Source organism: Hypanus sabinus, chromosome 25 (assembly GCF_030144855.1).
Source record: "Hypanus sabinus isolate sHypSab1 chromosome 25, sHypSab1.hap1, whole genome shotgun sequence".
Classification (NCBI taxonomy): domain Eukaryota; kingdom Metazoa; phylum Chordata; class Chondrichthyes; order Myliobatiformes; family Dasyatidae; genus Hypanus; species Hypanus sabinus.
The window spans coordinates 46,095,972-46,116,421 of NC_082730.1; the positions used below are offsets into that span (position 1 = coordinate 46,095,972).

At 43.2% G+C, this 20,450-nt stretch overlaps 1 protein-coding gene across 1 annotated transcript in view; it reads right to left on the bottom strand.

The window, feature by feature from the left end:
* Nucleotides 1-13,691: 13,691 nt before the first annotated feature.
* The window catches only part of LOC132381213 (E3 ubiquitin-protein ligase TRIM69-like), a 60,386-nt gene continuing 53,627 nt past the window's right edge, over nt 13,692-20,450 (bottom strand). The window contains exon 3 of the mRNA XM_059950537.1: nt 13,692-14,958. Within this exon, the coding sequence (XP_059806520.1) occupies nt 14,438-14,958 (521 nt within the window). The 3' untranslated portion in view covers nt 13,692-14,437. The remainder of the gene's footprint in view (nt 14,959-20,450) is intronic.

Here is a 20,450-nt window from a genome sequence, read left to right on the forward strand (position 1 = left end):
TGGTCACAGCCTGCCATTCCGAAAACAACCCGTTAATCACTACTCTTTGTTTCCTGTCAGCCAGCTAATTTTCAATCCCCCAATACCATGTGCCCTAATTTTGCCCACTAATCTCCTATTTGGGACTTTATCAAAAGCTTTCTTGGAAGTCCAGGTACACTACATCCACTGGCTCTCCCTTGTCCATTTTCATAGTTACATCCTCAAAAAACTCCAGAAGATTAGTCCCGCATGATTTTCCCTTCATAAATCCATGCTGACTCAGAATGATCCTTCTACTGCTATCCAATTGTGTTGTAATTTCCTCGTTTATAATTGACTCCAGCATCTTTCCCACCACTGACGTCAGGCTAACCGGTCTATAATTCCCTGTTTTCTCTCTCCCTCCTTTCTTGAAAAGTGGGACAACATTAGCCACCCTCCAATCAGCAGGAACTGTTCCTGAATCTATAGAACATTGGAAAATGATTACCAATGCATCCACAATTTCTAGAGCCACTTCTTTAAGTACCCTGGGATGCAGATCATCAGGTCCCGGGGACTTAACAGCCTTCAGACTCAACAGTCTATCCAACACCGTTTCTTGCCTAATATAAATTTCCTTCAGTTCATCCTTTACCCTAGTTCCTTTGGCCACTATTACATCTTATATCATATGAGGACGTTTGTTGGCTCTGGGCCAAAACTCACTGGCGTTTCAAAGAATGATGGTGTTGGGGGGAGGGTAATCTCATTGAAACCTATCAAATATTGAAAGGCCTGGATAGAGTGGGCATGTAGTGGATGCTCCCTATACTTGTGGAGCATAGGACCAGATGGCACAGCCTGTGAATAGAAGGATGTCTTGATCAGAAAGGGCATCAAAGGTTTTGGGGAGAAGGTAGGAGATTGGGGCTGAGAGGAATAATAAATCAGCCGTGATGGAATGGCAGAGCAGACTCAATGGGCAGAATGGATTAGTTCTGCTCCTATGTGTTATGATCTTTTGGCTCAGGTTAATTCTACCCCATCACATAAGGCAATAGAGTGACAGATGGGTTACAGATTGTACTTCCTCACTCGTTCCCAGAATCTCACAGATGCAGGGTAATACTGCACTCACACAAGATGAGAAACCTTCACATGCAGATTAACTCACTGCACTAAAAGTGACTCTTAGTTTCAGAGTTCATCTTGCTCTCCTACAGAGAATCTGAGACCCACATTTCTGGCATGATTCTATTTTCAAAATGTTCACGGAGATCAGGAATTCCTATTCAGGAACTGTGAACATTCAGGAACAACAGCAGTTGTGGTGCAGACCAGGCCCCCTTTCCTGCATTGGAGTCACCTGTTGCAGCTGCTGGCAGAACTGGCGTTGTGCCATTGGATTCTGGGTGGGTTGGAGGCTGGGCTCCAGTTGGTGCTGCTCTCCAGTGTTCGCTCGCTGGAAGACGAGCTGGATTGTGTTTGACTGCAGCTGCACTGCATGATATGAGGAACTGCTGCAGGCAGAATCTGGCTCCAGGATAACATCCATGCACCATCAATTAACAGGCCATGACACCCAGGGACTTGCGATATATTATCAATTTTTTATATTCTATAATTTTTTAAATTGTATCTTTCTTCTGCTGCCATATGTGCTGCGTGTGACTGTCGATTCTGTGATTTATACCTTGTCCCCACAGGAACTCAGTTTTGTTTAGTTGAATTCATGGCGATGGTTGAATGATGATTGAACTTGAACTTGAATTTGATATAAAATGCAGTCAAAATGGTCACTAAGATCAGAAATGCTCATACAGAAACAGGGATTGAAAAATATAAAATGCAGTCTCATTTTGTCCAGAGAATTAGTTCCTATTTGACATGGTGCCATAGATGTGCTGGTTGGTCTCACACTGAAACAGAGCAGCACCAAGGCACAACAACCGGATTGATGCTGACCCAGTATCTCAGCTCACAGATGCAAAGTAACAGTAATGGAAATTGTTGGATAAAAAAGGACTAACAAGAAATTCAGCAGGGCAGAATTACCTTTGTACAGTAGTGAAGGCTGTATGGATTGACCACGACCACTTTTTATAATGTTTTTTATGTACTAATGCACATTTTATTCCTTTATCTGCATTTCAATCTCTGGTTCCATAACGTTTTCATAGCCAGGGTGCTGGCAGGGAGAAGCTCTTATTTACTATTAAATGCCCCCATTGACATGCATGTCAAATAGCCTCTGACAACCGTCCAGCTCCTGGCCTTCAACTGTGGCTTAGTTACTAAGCCCAGCGGAACCATTTCTACTGACAGGAAAAAAGGCAAAGGTGGGTTACTGGTGCCCTAAAACCAACCGCTTCCAGCAGGTAGGGCTTGTCAGCCATGGTTGACAGCTCATCTTGGAGAAGGAAAACGCTCATCTCAAACCTCTACTATCTTGTCACCCACTGACAGAGAAGCTTTGGAAGTAAACTCTGAAGAAAAAATCCAGAGCTGGAGTCGCTAAGGCATTCCTGCGTTGAGATTTATGCTGACTGTAGCTCCTGCAATATCACTGGTGCCAAAGTGTATCAGTCTCTGTTGTTCCTCTGGATTCATCAGCTGGTTGGAGAGGGGGAGCCTGCTACAAGGGCAATAGCGTGCTCTCCACATTGTACTGCCCTGGCTTGTGTACTGGATTGTGTAGACAGCTAGGATGCAATATTCAAGGTCAACCCCAAATAACACAGGGCCTTGAGTGACTTCAGGTATATTTTTGTGTATATTCTTTATTCTTGATATTCGTTGAATTATGTTTTTGTTGCATGTTGCACCCAGACCGACACACCACAGTGAACTTGAAACACATGTAAGTGTATATGGCAAATAAAATTCACCAGAGCATATTTACCTTCACACTGTAGAAAGGCTTTACTTAAAGACTCTGACCACTTTTTATAATACTGTACATACATGCTGGTATTTGTGCACATTCTATTCCATACCCATTCTTTAAGTTTATTTTCCATATGATTTATTTATTCTTATAACTGTGAATGCTATTTTCATTGTGTGATGTGCAAACACACCATAGCACGTTCCTAATATAGAAGATTCCAGTTAAATGGGCTTTCCGTTAATCGGGGCAGCTGCTTATTTGAAACAAGTGTTAAAGAACAAAACCGAATTGAGAAAATAGCCAGGATTCCCTTTGCTTATTGGGACACCGTGCTGTTTAATGGGATCAAGAGGTCGTTTCCCAACAGTTTCTAACTAGTGTCAGCCACGTGTACTTGTGTGGACGTTAGACGCTACACTGTGCTTAGAGTGAATACTTTTAAATAGCATCAGTTGTATTTGCTTGTGTTATGTCAATTATGTTTGATAATTTTTGGTGTCTGAGTTGATTTTGTTCAATTATAGTCAATTAAAAGAACATGGCAGTGTTCACTGAATGAATTCCTCCTTTGATAGCTATTAGGGACTAATTCACTTTTTTATGGCACTGTAGTAGTATTAGCCGTGATCTAATATTTTATTTAAGTATGTTATTTGTTACTCTGTTAAATGATAGTTTATCAATTTTATACCTTTTAAACTATTTCCATGAAACTTTGGCTAATTGGGTCAGTCAGCCACTTAATTGGACCAGAATTTACTGGTCCGGATATGTACTTTACTTCCCTGGCACTCTTGAATGTCCAGTATACTGCAGGTATCTTCCACTGTGAAGACTGATGCAAAATATGAATTCAGTTCCTCTGCCATCTCTGTGTCTCTCATTACAATATCTCCAGCATCATTTTGTCTTAGTCCTACATCTGCCCTTGACTCTCTTTTACACTTTATATACTTAAAAAAGCTTTTATTATCTTCTTTGATATTAGTCGCCAGCTTCCTTTCATAATTCATCTTTTCTTCCTAATCAACATCTTAGTTTTCTTCTGCAAGTTTTTAAAAGCTTTCAAATCCTCTATCTTCCCACTAGCTTTGGCTTCCTTGTGTGTCCTCTCTTTTACTTTTACTTTGGCTCTGACTTCACTTGCCAGCCACGGTAGTGTCCTTTTTCCCTTTGAAAATTTCTTCTTATTTGGAATAAATCTGTCTTGCATTTCCCTCATTTTTCGCAGAAACTCCAGCCATTGCTGCTCTGTTGTCCTTCCTGCAAATGTCCCTTTCCAGTCAACTTCGACTAGTTCCCCTCTCATGCCATTGTAATTTACTTTATTCCACTGAAATACTGACACATTGGATTTTATTTTTTTCCTCCCAAATTTCAATATGAACTTGATCATATTGTGATCACTGTTCCCTAAGGGTCCCTTAACCTTAAGCTCTCTTATCACCTCTGGATCATTGCACAACACCCAATCCAGCACAGCTGATCCCCCGAGTGGGCTCAACAACAAGCTGTTTTAAAAAGCCATCCCTTTGACATTCTACAAATTTTCTTTCTTGAGGTCCAGTACTGACATGGTTTTCCCAATCCATTTTCATGTTAAAATCCCCAAAGATGATCATGACATTGCCTTTCTGACATGCCTTTTCTATCTCCCGATATAATTTTTAATCCACATCCTGGCTGCTGTTTGGAGGCCTGTAGACAACTGCCATAAGGGTACTTGCCATTTCATAACTTGACCCACAGAGACTTGATACCTTCCAATCCTATGTTATCTCTTTCTAATGATTTAATATTATTTCTTAAACACAGTGCCACACCACCCCCTCTGCTTACTAACCTATATTTCCAATACACCGTTTATCCTTGGACTTTCGGCTCCAAGTTTTGGCAGTCATCCTTTAGCCAAGTTTCAGAGATGGCCACAATGTCATACTTGCCAACCTGTAGCTGAATTTCAAGATCGTCCATTTTATTCCTTATGCTGCGTGCATTCAAATATAACACTTTCAGTCCAGTATTTGTTGCTTTCAGTTTTAACTGCACCACAGCTCTATTGCCCTGTAAATCAAGCCACTGGCTGTGATTAAGCCTCATCTCCGTTCATTTTGGTAGGTCAAATATGATGGCAGAATATAGTATTAATGGTAAGACTCTTGGCAATATGGAGGATCAGAGGGATCTTGGGGTCCGAGTCCATTGGATGCTCAAAGCAGCTGCGCAGGTTGACTCAGTGGTTAAGAAGGCGTACGGTGTATTGGCCTTCATCAATCATGGAATTGGATTTAGGAGCCGAGAGGTAATGTTGCAGCTATATAGGACCCTGGTCAGACCCCACTTGGAGTACTGTGCTCAGTTCTGGTCACCTCACTACTGAAAGGATGTGGAGCCATAGAAAGGGTGCAGAGGAGATTTACAAGGATGTTGCCTGGATTGGGGAGCATGTCTTATGAGGATAGGTTGAGTGAACTCGGCCTTTTCTCCTTGGAGTGACGGAGGATGAGAGGTGACCTGACAGAGGTGTATAAGATGTTGAGATGCATTGATCATGTGGATAGTCAGAGGCTTTTTCCCAGAGCTGAAATGGTTGCCACAAGAGGACACAGGTTTAAGGTGCTGGGGAGTATGTACAGAGGAGATGTCAGGGGTAGGTTTTTTACTCAGAGAGTGGTGAGTGCGTGGAATGAGCTGCTGGCAAAGGTAGTGGAGGCAGATACGATAGGGTCTTTTAAGAGTCTTTTGGATAGGTACATGGAGCTTAGTAAAATAGAGGGCTATAGGAAAGCATAGTAATTTCTAAGGTAGGGCTGAAGGGCCTGTATCTATGTTTCTATCTCCTGACTGTATTTTCTATCATCTCTGTTGCATGCTATCTTTGATTTATTTCTGTTTTCCCCTTCCTCAGCCCTATCACTTTGGTTCCTATCCTGCTGCCAAATTAGTTTAAGTCCTTCCTAACAACTCTATTAAATGTGCCCGCTAGGATATTGGACCCCTTTGGGTTCAGGTGTAACCCGTCTTTTTTGTACAGGTTGTACCTGCCCCAGAAGATGTCCCAATGATCCAGGAATCTGAAGCCCTGCCCCCTATACCAGTCTTTCAGCCACACATTAATACACCTGATCATGCTATTCTTGCACTTGTTAGCATGTAGCACAGGCAGAAATCCTGAGATTACTCCCTTCGATGTCCTACCTTACAACTTCCTACCTAACTCCCTGAATTCTCACATCAGAACCTCCTCCCTTTTCTACCTATGTCATTGGTACCATTGGTACCAAGACTTCTGGCTGTTCACCCTCTCCCTTCAGAAAAATTTGTACCTGATCTGAGACATCCAGTACCCTGGCAACTGGGGGGCAACACACCATGTGGGTATCTCTATCAGGCTGACAAAACCTCCTGTCTATTCCTCCCACTATGGAATCCCCTGTGACTACCGCATTCCTCATCCTCTGCACCATGTATTCCAGGTAACACTGAGTGCCTGGGCAGCCTTGCGGCATCAGGTCCATAGCTTTCTGCCAGAGTGCAGGTGCAGCTGCTACTCAAGAAATAATCCTATTATAATGATTAAGCTCTTTGTGAGTGTTTATAGTGAGAAACACTTCGGTGTATTCTTGCATCACCATCTGTAGGTAGATCTCAGCTAAGTCCACTTTGCCGAAGTGTTTTCCTCCAGAAAGTTTTGCAAAGATATTCTCCATCCTGGGCAGAAGATATTGATCTACTTTCAGTACTGGGTTAATGGTGACCTTAATATCATCACAATCCTGACCGGTCCATTCTGCATGGCTACGGGGACCTTTGCTTCAACTCAGTCTCTATCTATCTATCTATCTATTTATTTATTATTTTGCTGTTTTCTCTGTTTATTTTGTTGTTTCTTTGTATTTATTGTGAATGCCAACAAAAAAAAAATTCAGGCTTGTACAGACATATACTTTGATAATTTACTTTGAACTTTGAATTACATTTCTATACCGAATGTCTCTCTGTTTATAAGAAAACCATAACCCATCTTTTATAGCTTAAATTTATTGAATTTCTCCTGTGGCATGATCAATGTATTACCATTTTCACATTGATATAATCTTACTAAAAGTTTATGAAGACTCAATTACAATGGTTTAAGAACAGTTACTATGTGGTTTGCTATTGCTTCTCTCATTATCAGCAACATTTCCTCTCAGAGCTTAAACTCTCTCCATCAAATGATTGACTTTAAATATTATCAACAATTGATAAGCTAGTTTGAAACTGTGCTCAATTTTATAATTCAAGTGGAAATAGAATATAGACATTTTGCACACCTCCAGTCTGTTTCCATTCCAGTGGCTTTCAAAGAGTTACATCCAGAAGTGAGGTAACAACAATGACTTAAAGGAATACACTCAGTGTCACTTTATTAGGTACACCTATACATCTGCTCGTTAATGCAAATATATAGCCAGCCCATCATGTGGCAACAACTTAATGCATAAAAGCATGCAGACATGATCAAGAGTTTCAGTTGCTGTTCAGATCGGGATGGGGGAAGAAATGTGATCAAAGTGACTTTGACCATGGAATGATTATTGGTGCCAGACAGGATGGTTTGAGTATCTCAGAAACTGCTGACATGTTTGGATTTTTACACACAACAGTCTCTAGAGTTTACAGAGAAGGGTGTGAAAACGAAAATAAAACATGCAGTGAATGGCAATTCTGTGGGCATAAATACGTTATTAATGAGAGAGGTCAGAGGAAAATGGCCAGACTGGTGCAAGCAGATTGGAAGGTGACAGTAACTCAAATAACCACACGTTAGAACAGTGGTGTGCAGAAGAGCATCTCTGAACATACGTTAAACCTTTAAGTGATGGGCTACAGCAGCAGAAGACCATGAACATACACTTAGAGTCCACTTTATTAGGTACAGGTAATAAAATGGTGACTGAGTGTATATGGTTCTAGAAGGAATTGTTGGAGAAAAAGATTGTGAGAGGCACTGCAAATAGCTCCAGAGTTGTGGGTTTGATTCTGATTTTTTGTGCTTTTTGTAAGGAGTTTGCAAGTTCTTTCCATTACTGTGTGGATTTTCAGCCAGGTGCTCTAGTTTCCTCCTACATCCCAAAGATGAGCAGGTGAATGATATAATCTGTGTTACTGGTAAGAAACAAATCTTAATCTAAGAAAGGATGCATTGGCATTGAAGAGGGTCCAGATGAGGTTCAGGAGAATGATTCCAGGAATGAAAGGGTCAATGTTGGAGGACTACTTGGTGGCTCTGGGCATGTATTCATTGCAGGTTGGCAGAATGAGGGGGGATCTCAATGAAACCTATTGAATATTGAAAGGCCTAGATAGAGCAGAGTTAGAACATAGAATAGTACAGCAAAGTACAGGCCCTTTGGCCCACAATGTTGTGCCGACCCTCAAACCCTGCCTCCCATATAACTCCCCACCTTAAAGTCCTCCATATACCTGTCTAGTATTCCCTTAAACTTCACCAGTGTATCTGTCTCCACCACTAACTCAGGCAGTGCATTCCACGCACCAACCACTCTCTGAGTGAAAAACTTTCCTCTAATGTCCCCCTTGAACTTCCCTCCCCTTACCTTAAAACTATGTCCTCTTGTACTGAGCAGTGGTGCCCTGGGGAAGAGGCACTGGCTGTCCACTCTATCTATTCCTCTTAATATCTTGTACACCTCTATCATGTCTCCTCTCATCCTCCTTCTCTCCAGAGAGTAAAGCCCTAGCTCCCTTAATTGGAAAGGATGTTTCCTACAGTTGTGGAGTCTATGACCACAGGGCACAGCCTCAGAACATGTCTCTTTATAACAGAGATGACCATAAGATAAGGAGCAGAATTAGGCCATTCAGCCCATTGAGTTTGCTGTCATTTCATCATGGCTAATCCAATTTTCCTCTCAGCCCCAGTCTCCTGTCTTCTCCCCATATCCCCTTATGTCCTGACCAATCAACAATCTAAGGAATCAAGATGAGGAGGAATTTCATTAGCCAGACGGTGGCAAATCTCTGTAATTCATTGCTACAGGTGGCTGTGGAGGGCAGGTCATTGGGTATATTTGAAGCAGATGTTGATAGCTTCTTGATTAGTAAGGGTGTCAAAGGTTTTGGCAAGAAGGCAGGAGAATGGAGTTGAGAGGGATAATAAATCAGCCAAGATGGAATGATGAAGCAGACTTGATGGGCCGAATGGCCCAATTCAACTCCTAAGTATTATGATCTCAGGCTTTCTTGGGGTTCAGCAGAAAACTGTTAATAAAACATGCTTTTAATTGTAACTCCTTACTATTATTCGTCATTTCTTTGGCAGTTTGAATGGGGCATGACAGTGCAAGTGCGTGGTCGGCCTGTGAGAACAGTGGGAGAGTTTAAAAAGTGAGTAGATTAACAGAGCAGGTGTTGGAGGAGTGGGCGACGGAGTAGGAAGGCTTTGGCTCGAGAGGCTTCAGTGAGCAGAGGCTGAGGATGAGCTTGCTCCCAGTCAGGCAAGGCTGGGTAAGCTCCTTTAATTAATCTAATTAGCTTAGAAGTAGGTAATGGAGGCAGCAGTTAGGGCAGTTGGGTGCTCTGTTTGCAGTCTGTGGGAAGTCAGGACTAGCACAATTGTCCCTGATGACTACACCTGCAAAAGGTGCATCCAGCTGCAGTTCCTGACAAACCGTGTTAGGGAACTGGAGCTGGAGCTGGATGAACTTCAGATCATTCATGAGGCAGAGGCAGAAATAGATAGGAGTTTCAGGGAGATAGTCATCCCTAAAAGTTGGGAGACAGGTAGCTGGGTGACTCAGGAGACGGAAAGGGAATAGACAGGAAGAGCAGAGCACCCCTGTGGCTGTTCCCATCAATAATAAGTATACCGTTTTAGATACTGTTGGTGAGGATGACCTACCAGGGACAAGTTGCAGTGGTCAGGTCTCTGGCACTGAGACTGGACCCTGAACTCAGAAGGGAGGGAGGGAAAAGAGGAGAGCAGTAGTGATTGGGGATTTAATATTTAGGAGGATAGATAAGAGGTTCTGTGGGAGAGGTTGAGAATCCCGGATAGTCTGTTGCCTCTCTGGTGCCAGGGTCCGCGATATCTCGGATCGAGTTCTCAGTATTCTAAAGAGGGAGAGTGAGCAGCCTGATTTGTGGTCCATCTAGGGACCAATGATGTGGATAGGAAGAAGGAGGAGGTCCAGCAAAGAGAGTTTAGGGAGTTAAGTGCAAAACTGAAGGACAAGACCTCCAGGTTTGCAATCTCAGGATTACTACCAGTGTCACATGGTAGTGAGGCTAGAAATAGGAAGATTATGCAGCTAAATACATGACTAAGGAGTTGGTGCAGGAAGGAGGGCTTCATGTTTCTTGACATTTGGGCCTTATTCCAGGGAAATTGGGACCTGTTCTGATGGGACAGGTTGCACCTGAACTGGAGGGGGACTAATATCCTTGCGGGAAGGTTGGCTAGTGCTGTTCTGGGGGGTTTAAACTAGATTTGCAGGGTGAGGGGAACCAAAGTGTTAGAGCAGATAGTGAGGTGGAGGAGGATAAAGGTCATGAGAGAACTGCAAGTATAGTGCATGGAGTAAAGCCAGATCTAACATATAAAGAGGCTTTGAGGAAAGAGATGCAAAATAAAGGGTGTAAAGGTAGTAAGGTAGAAGGGCTAAATTGCATGTACTCCAATGCAAGAAGCATCAAGAACAAAGGTGATGAACTGAGAGCTTAGATACATACATGGAATTATGATGTAGTGGCCATTAAAGAGACTTGGCTGGCATCAGGGCAGGAATGGATTCTCAATATTCCCGGATTTCAATGCTTTAAAAGAGATAAAGAGGGGAGAAAAGGGGAAGAGGGGTAGCATTACTGGTCAGGGATACTATTACAGCTACAGAAAGGGTTGGTAATGTAGCAGGATCCTCTTTTGAGTCAGTATGGGTGGAAGTCAGGAACAGGGAGGGGGCAGTTACTCTATTGGGAGTATTTTATAGGCCCCCTGGTAGCAGCAGAGATACTGAGGAGCAGATTGAGAGGCAGATGTTGGAAAGGTGCAAAAATAACAGGGTTGTTATCATGGGTGACTTTAACTTCACTAATATTGATTGGCACCTGGATTAGTTCCAGAGTTTGTTAAGTGTGTCCAGGACGAATTCCTGTCACAGTATGTTGACAGGCCGACTAGGGGGAATGCCATACTGAATCTAGTATTAGGTAACGAACTGGATCAGGTCACAGATCTCTCAGTGGGTGAGCATCTGGGGGACAGTGACCACCGCTCCCTGGCCTTTAGCATTATCGTGGAAAAGGACAGAGTCAGAAACGACAGTAAATAGTTTAATTGGGGAAGTGCAAATTATGAGGCTATAAGGCTAGAACTTGTGGGTGTGAATTGGGATGGTGTTTTTGCAGGGAAGTGGACAATGGACAAATGGTCGATGTTTAGGAATCTCTTGCAGGATATTAGGGATAAATTTGTCCCGGTGAAAAAGATAAAGAATGGTAGGGTGAAGGAACCATGGGTGACAAGTGAGGTGGAAAATCTATTCAGGTGGAAGAAGGCAGCTTACATGAGGTTTAGGAAGCAAGGATCAGATGGGGCTATTGAGGAATATAAGGTAGCAAGAAAGGAGCTTAAGAAGGGGCTGAGTAAAGCAAGAAGGGGGCATGAGAAGGCCTTGGTGTTCTTGGAGTAGGGTAAAGGAAGACATTCTTCAATTATGTGAAGAACAAAAGGTTGACAGGAGTGAAGATAGGACCGATTAGAGATAAAGGTGGGAAGATGTGCCTGGAGGCTGTGTAAGTGAGTGAGGTCCTCAATGAATACTTCTCTTCGGTATTCAACAATGAGTGGGAACTTGATGACGGTGAGGACAATATGAGTGAGGTTGAAGTTCTGGAGCATGTTGATATTAAGGGACAGGAGGTGTTGGAGTTGTTAAAATACATTAGGATGGATAAGTCCCCGGGGCCTGATGGAATATTCCCCAGGCTGCTCCACGAGGTGGGGGAAGAGATTGCTGAGCCTCTAGCCAGGATCTTTATGTCTTCGTTGTCCACAGGAGTAGTACTGGAGGACTGGAGGGAGGCCAATGTTGTCCCCTTGTTCAAAAAAGGTAGTAGGGATAGTCCGGGTAATTATAGACCAGTGAGCCTTACGTCTGTGGTGGGAAAGCCATTGGAAAAGATTCTTAGAGATAGGATCTATGTGCATTTAGAGAATCATGGTCTGATCAGGGACAGTCAGCATGGCTTTGTGAAGGGCAGATTGTGTCTAACAAGCCTGTTAGAGTTCTTTGAGGAGGTGACCAGGCATATAGATGAGGATAGTGCAGTGGATTTACATGGATTTTAGTAAGGCATTGGATAAGGTTCCACACGGTAGGCTTATTCAGTAAGTTAGGAGGCATGGGATCCAGGGAAGTTTAGCCAGGTGGATTCAGAATTGGCTTGCCAGCAGGAAGCAGAGGTGGAGGGAGTACATTCGGATTGGAGGGTTGTGACTCGTGGTGTCCCAGAAGGATCAGTTCTGGGACCCCTACTTTTCGTTATTTTTATTAACAACTTGGATTGGGGGGTAGAAGGGTGGGTTGGCAAGTTTGCAGGCAACACAAATGTTGGTGATGTTGTAGATAGAGAAGAGGATTATCGAAGATTGCAGAGAGACATTGATAGGATGCGGGAGTGGGCTGAGAAGTGGCAGATGGAGTTCAACCCAGAGAAGTGTGAGGCGGTACACTTTGGAAGGACAAACTCCAAGGCAGAGTACAAAGTAAATAGCAGGATACTTGGTAGTGTGGAGGAGCAGAGGGATCTAGGGGTACATGTCCACAGATCCCTGAAAGTTGCCTCATAGGTAGATAGTGTAGTTAAGAAAGCTTATGGGGTGTTAGCTTTCATAAGTCGAGGGATAGAGTTTAAGAGTCATGAGGTAATGATGCAGCTCTATAAAATTCTGGTTATGCCACACTTGGAGTACTATGTCCAGTTCTGGTCACCTCACTATAGGAAGGATATGGAAACATTCCAAAGGGTACAGAGGAAATTTACCAGGATGCTGTCTGGTTTAGACAGTATGCATTATGATCAGAGATTAAGGGAGCTAGGGCTTTACTCTTTGGAGAAAAGGAGGATGAGAGGAGACATGATAGAGGTATACAAGATATTAAGAGGAATAGATAGAGTGGACAACCAGCGCCTCTTCCCCAGGGCACCACTGTTCAATACAAGAGGATATGGAACCTGGGACTCTGTACCTTCCTCTGCAACTGGATCCTTGACTTCCTCAACAGGAGACCACAGTCAGTGTGGATTGAAAATAGCTTCTTCCCCTCACTGATGATCAACACTGCCACATTTTAAGGATGTGTGCTTATCCCACTGTTTTGTTCTCTCTACTCTCATGACTGTGTGGCTAGGCACAGCTCAAATAGCATCAATAACCTTGCTGATGGCACAGCAGGCAGAATTTCAAATGGTGATGAGGAGGCATAGAGGAGTGAGATAAATCTGCTGATCAAGTGGTGTCTCAACAACTTGCATTCAATGTTAGTAAGACCAAAGAATTGATTGTGGACTTCAGGAAGTGGAATTTGAGGGAACACTGAGGGAAGTTGAAGGAATAGTCTTCATTGAGGGATCAACAGTAGAAAGGATGAACAGTTTCAAGTTCCTGAGTGTCAACATCTCTGAAGTTCTATACTGGGTCCCAACAAATTGATACAATCACAATGTAGACACAATATTGGCAATATTTCATTAGGAGTTTGAGGAGACTTGGTGTATTATGAAAGACTCTCGTAAATCTCTACAGATGTACCATGGAGCGAATTCTGATAAGGAGGGTGACTGCACAGGTTTGGAAAAAGCTGCATACTCAGCCAGCTCCATCACGAGCACTGGTCTCCCCAGCATTGAAGACATCTTCAAAAGGCGATATCTCAAAAATGAGGCATCTGTTCTTAAAGACCTCAATCATCCAAGACATGCCCTCTTCTTATTGCTACCATCAAGGAAGAGGTACAGGAGCTTGAAGTCGTACATTCAGTGGAACAGCTTCTTCCCCTCCATCATCAGATTTCTGAATGGACAATGAACCCATATACCCTCCTCAGTACTTTATTTTCATTTTGTTCTCTTTTTACACTACTTATTTAGATTTATTTTATATATTTTTTTCATGGTAATTTATAACTTTTTTATTACATGGATTGCAATGTACTGCAGCTGCAAAACAAAAAAAATTCAACTTGATTCTGCGTCTGAAAGTGAGAAACTGGGCGGTGTTAGGTGGAAGAGGTTAAAAGCAGAAGAAAAAGCTGGATATGAAGGGATAGAGAAAGAGGGAGAGCAACAGATGAATGGCGGAGGTAACAGAGAGGCTGAGGGAGATGGAACCATGGTCATAGAGAGACCTCCAAGCACCTACTCTCTGTATTGAGGACAATATAGTCCATCTGCTGACTACAGGCCGGTCAGGTGCCAGTTCCACGTCAATTAAAAGGTGCAATTTACAGATTATTTTGGGAACTAAAGGTTTTGCTTGGTGGAGTCTGCCTGGCTGTTAACCAGAGTGGGGTCCATCTAGGAAACGGTCAAACTAGAGTCTTTGAAGGTGCCGACCCAAAGCTTGAAGAAGGGGAAGAGTGGGGTAGTGAACTTGTCATTATGGGTGTAGAGGTGGGAGGAGTTTTCCAGGTTATAGAAGGAGACCTTTCCTCCCTCATAGTCCAGATAAACCCCAACCTTAGACAGCTCTGCTATTATGATAGATGTTCCCAGGGTGCGGATTTGACGTCCCAGTGACTTTCTGTTCCATAGCATCAAGGTCCAGTAACCATCCTTTGTCAGTAGCCTGTCCCAGCGGCCTGTGGCCATATGTTGCTGGGCCAGACCTATGCTCCACACGGTGCCCGGGCTCACAGCTGCTTCCCAGTATTTACAACCACCTGTGAATCCCTCTGACCCCCACACAGTCCATGTATTAGAGTTTTTCTTCCAGGAGACGGGATCATCCTCCACATCCTTGTCCCAGAGAACCCTGGTTGAATCTTTGGACAGGGTGAAGTGCGGGTCAGTTGTATATCTGTCCAATAGCACTGTCACTGCAAAAATCAAGGTGGAAATCAAGCATTAGTCTTGTTGTTCTTGAAAGTTCAAAGTAAATTTAACTAAGTATATATACTATATACCACCTTGAGATTTTTCTTGCAGGCACCCACAAAACAAAAAAACACAGAAGAATCCATGAATAACTACACACAACAAAGACTGACAACCATCCAATGTACGGAGAGGACAAATTGTGCAAGAAATAAAAAACATAATACATAATTGGGCAATCCATGTCAGGTGTGCATAAAGTGAGCTGCCTTTTAATTAGGATGATGATTGAGATTTTAAAGGCAGTTTTGTGGCAGTTTCTCTGAGTTGAGGAGCAACCAATCAGCAAGAGGCAATGCATAAAAAGAGCGACCTATCAGTCAGGTTTGCAGTCAAGGTTTAAAAAGCAGAGTTTTCTGCCAGTTTTCTCTGAGTTGGACAATCTCCATCAGAGGATTCTGAGTTGTGAAAAAAGAGCTACCATTTAATCAGGATGAAGATGAAGATTTCATAGGCAGAGTTTCGCGGCAGTGTCTCTGAGCTGAGGAGTGACAAATCATCAAGAAGAATTCATTAGAGAGGTCATTAAAAATAACTCAAGTGCAACCGATGTGGCCATTCTTTTGGAGTGTGCCAGTGTTTAGAGTGGCTTTGGCTCATCAGGTTTAGCTAAGATGAGGCCTTGTGAGGTAAATTGTCTTGTAAATTACTCACTCTATTTTTATTTGTTCATTCCTCATCTGTTAGGGCATAGTAGTTTAGTGAGAATGCCTCCAGGGCAGTGTTTTGTACTCTGTGTGGGATGTGGGAAATCTTGGAAACCTCCATTCTTCCAGATGAACACATCTGTACCAGGTGCATCAAGTTACAGCTCCTGAGTGAATGTATTAAGGAACTGGAGATGCAGCTCGATGACCTTCAATTCATACAGGAGCATGAGGAGGTGTTAGACTACAGGGAGGTAGTCACCCCGAGGTTGCAAGAGGCAGGTAGCTGGGTGAGTGTCAGGAGAAGGAGGGAAAGTTCACAGCCACCGCAGAGTACACCTGTGGCCATTCCCCTCGATAATGAATATGCATGTTTAGATCCCATTGAGCGGATTGACCAACTGGGGGAGCCATAGAGACCAGGTCTCTGACCTCAAGTCTGATGCTGAGCTCAGAAGAACAGAGAGGTGAAGAGGAGTGCAGTGTTGATAAGAGATTCCTTAAGGTTATTATAGCTGGGAGTGGTAATGGGGATGAGTTCCCACTACCTATTAAATGCTTCCAATGGTGCGCACCTCAAATAGCTTCTGATAACAACTGACCAGCTCCTGGCCTTCACCTGTGGCTCAGAACCATTTCTACCAACAGGAGAACGGGCAAAGTTGTGTTACTGCTGCCTTAAAATCAGTTGCTTCAGGCAGATAGAGCTTGTCAACCATGGCTGGCAGTTCATCTAGGAGAAGATAAACTCTGATCTTAAATCTCCACTGCCTTGTGGCTATACCCACTCAAGGGGAAGGCTTCGGGAGTAAACCCTGAGGGAAAAGTGCAGAGCTGGAGTCCCTAATGCAGTCTTACATTGTTTAATGTTGACTAGAACTCCTGCAATGCTGCTGATACCAAATTGTACCAAGGTCTCTGCTGTTCCTTTGGGTTCATCAGATGCATGGAGAGGGGGAGCTTGCTGCATGGGTATCAGCTTGTTCTGCATATTGTACTGCCCAGGCTTGTGTATCTAGGCATCTAGGATGCAATGTCCATGGTCAACTCTGACCGACGAATGCCTCAGACTCTGTCAGAGAAACAGAAACAAGGTTCTGTCGACGCGATTGAGACACCCTGATGTTGCCTCCCTGGTGCCAGGATCAGAGATGAGTCAGATCAGGACCATGACATTCTCAATGGTGAGGGTGAGCAGGCAGAAGTCTTGGCACATATTGACACCAATGACATATGTAGGTAGACAAGGTGAAGAGGTCCGGAAAGATTTTAGGGAGCTAGGTAGAAAACTGAGAAACAGGACCTCAATGGTCCTAATCTCTGGATTGCTGCCTGTGCCATGTGCCAGTGAGGTTAAGAATAGGATGATTTGGCAGGTGAATACATTACTGAGGAACTGATGCAGGGTGCAGGGATTCAGATTTAAGGATCACTGAGATCTCCTCTGGGGAAGGTATGACCTGTACAAAAGGGATGGGTTACATCTGAACTCGAGTGGGTCCAATAATCTTGTGGGCAGGTTGGTTAGAGTTGATCAGGAAGGTTTAAAATAATTTGGCAGGGGAATGGGAACTGGAGTGATAGTGCTGACGATGAGGTAGTTGGTTTACTTACAGAGGCAGTGTGCAGTGATACTCCTAGAAAGGACAGACTGATAAGAGGGCAAAATTGCAGCCAACATGATGAGTTGCAAAATAAAACAGATACAAAACTGAAAAGTGTGAATACAGAACTGAAGGTGTTGTAAAGACTCTTTATGTAAAGAGACCTGATCTGACTCATCTCTGATCCCGGCACCAGGGAGGCAACATACCATCAGGGTGTCTCAATCGCGCCCACAGAACCTTGTCTCTGTTTCTCTGACAGAGTCTGAGAAAGACACCTTATGTAAAGACACCTTATTATATACATAATAAGGTAGCACAGTTAGAGATTGGCAGGTGTGATGTAGGTATCACTGAATAATGGCTGAAATATTATAGCTGGGAACTTAATGTCCAAGGATACACATTGTATTGAAAGAACAGGCAGGAAGGTAGAGGGACATGGCACGACCCTGTTAGTAAAAAATGAAATCAAATCATTAGAAAGAGGTGACATAGGATTGGAAGATGTTGAATCATTGTGGATAGAGCAAAGAAACTGCAAGAGTAAAAAGACCCTGATGGAAGTTGAATAGGGACCCCCGAAAAGTAATAAGGATGTGGTCTACAAATTACAACGGGAGATAGAAAATGCAGGCCAAAAGGGCAATGTTACAATAGTCATGGGGAATTTCATTATGTAGGTAGATTAGGAAAATCAGGTTGGTGCTGGATTCCTGGAGGTGGGAATTTCTAGAGTTCCTACAAGATGCCTTTTAAGAGCAACTCATACTTGAGCCTACTAGAGGATCAGCTATTCTGGATTGGGTGTTGTGCAATGAACCAGAATTGATTAGAGAGCTTAAGGTTAAAGAACCCTTCGGGGCAAATGGTCATATGATTGAATTCACCCTGAAATTTGAGAAACCAGAACTAGATGCATCAATATTACCATGGAGTAAAGGGAATTAGAGGCTTGAAAGAGGAGTTGGCCAGATTGATTGGGAAAGAACACTGGCAGAGCAACAATGGCTGGAATGTCTGGAAGCAATTCAGAGGAAAATGATATGCCTCTGGAAGAAGTGTTCGAAAGGCAAGATGACACAACCACGGCTAACAAGAGAAGCCAGAGCCAACATAAAAGCCAATGAGAGGGCATGTAATAGAGCAAAAATTAGTGGGAAGTTAGAGGATTGGAAGCTTTAAAATACTAACAAAAGGAAACTAAAAAGTCATTAAGAAGGTAATGTTGGAATATGCAAGTAAGCTAGTTAACAATTAAAGAGGATATCAAAAGTTTCTTCAATTGCACACTGTAAAAGAGAGGTGTGAATGATATCAGCCACTGGAAAATGCTGCTGGAGAGGTAGTGATGGGGGACAAGGAAAGGGTGGACAAACTGAATAAGTATTTTGCATCAGTCTTCATTGTGGATGTGTCATCAGTATGGTGGAAGTTTCAGGTGTCGGGTCATGGAGTGTGAAGTTACCATTACTAGGAAGAGGTCTCTTGGGAAACTGAAAGGTCTGAAGTTGCCTGGACCAGATGGTTAGACCCCAGGGTTCTGAAAGAGGTGGCTGAAGAAATTGTAGAGGCATTAGTGATGATTCTGGAATGGTTCCAGAAGACTGGAAAATTGCCAACTTCACTCCACTCTTTAAGGGAGAGAGGCAATAGACAGAAATTATAGGCCAGTTAGTCTGACCTCAGTCTTTGGGAAGATGTTGGAGTTGACCATTAAGGATGTGATTATGGGGTACTTGGAGGCACATGAAAAAAATAGGCCATAGTCAACATGGTTTCCTTGAGAAAATCTTGCCTGACAGATTAATGATGGGAGAAGGGAGAGAGAAACACAAGGTGATAGGTGAACCCAGAAAGGGAAGGGATGAAGTAAAAAGCTGGGAAGTTGATTGGTGAAGCACACAGAGCTGGAGAAGGTGGGGTCTGATAGGAGAGAACAGAAGGCCATGGAAGAAAGAAAAAGGGGTGCAGAGTACCAGAGGGAGGCTATAGGCAGGCAAGGAGATAAGGTGAGAGAGGGAAAAGGGGAATGGTGAAGGAGTGGGTGGCAGAATGTTGTAGACTTTCAGAAGGCCTTTGCCAAGGTGCCATACATGAGGTTGCTTAACAAACTAGGAGCCCATAGCATAACTGTATAGATTCTAGTATGGATAAAGCAGCGGCTGATTAATAGGAGGCAAAGAGTGGGAATAAAGGAAGCCTTTTCTGGTTGGCTGCCAGTGACTAGTGATGTTCCACAGGGGTCTGTGCTGAGATGATTCTTTTTACATAATATGTCAATGATCTGGACGATCTGTGTCAATTGATGGCTTCATTGCAAAGCTTGCAGACAATATGAAGATAAGTGGAGGGGCAGGTAGTTTGAGGAAATAGGGAGTCAATAGAAGGACTGACTGGTTAGGAGATTGGGCAAAGAAGTGGTAGATGGAATAGTGTTGGAAAGTGTATGGTTATGCACTTTGGTAGAAATGAAAGGATTGACTATTTTCTCAATGTCAAAAAAACACACAAGAAAAACTGAGGCACAAAGGGATTTGGAAGTCCTTGTGCAGGATTCCCTGAAGGCTAATTTTCAGGTTGAGTATGTGGTGAGGAAGGCAAATGTGATGTTAGCATTCATTTGGAGAGGACTAAAATATAAAAGCAAGGATGTAATGTTGAAACTTTATGAAGCACTGGTGAGGCCTCACTTGGAGTATTGTAAGCAGGTTTGGGCCCCTTATCTTAGAAAGAATGTGCTGAAACTGGAGAAGATTTGAAGGAAGTTTTCAAAAATGATTCCAGGATTGAATGACTTGTCTTACAAAGAGCATCTGACAGCTCCGGGCATGGATTTACTAGAATTCAGAAGAATATGGGGTGACCTAATTGAAACCTATTGAAAGTTTAAAGTCCTTGATAGAGTGAATGTGGAGAGAATGTTTCCTTTGATGGGAATGCCCAAGACCAGAGCACACAGCCTCAGAATAAAGGGATGTCCCTTTAGAACAGAGATGAGGAGGAATTTCTTTAGCCAGAGTGATAAATCTCTGAAATTTGTTGACAGAGGCAACTGGGGTTGGGGGGGGGGAGGGTGTCTTTATGCATATTTAAGGCAGAGATTAATAGATTCTTGATTGGCCAGGGCATGAAGGGATACAGGGAGAAGGCAGAAGATTAGGGCAGAGGAAAATTGGATGA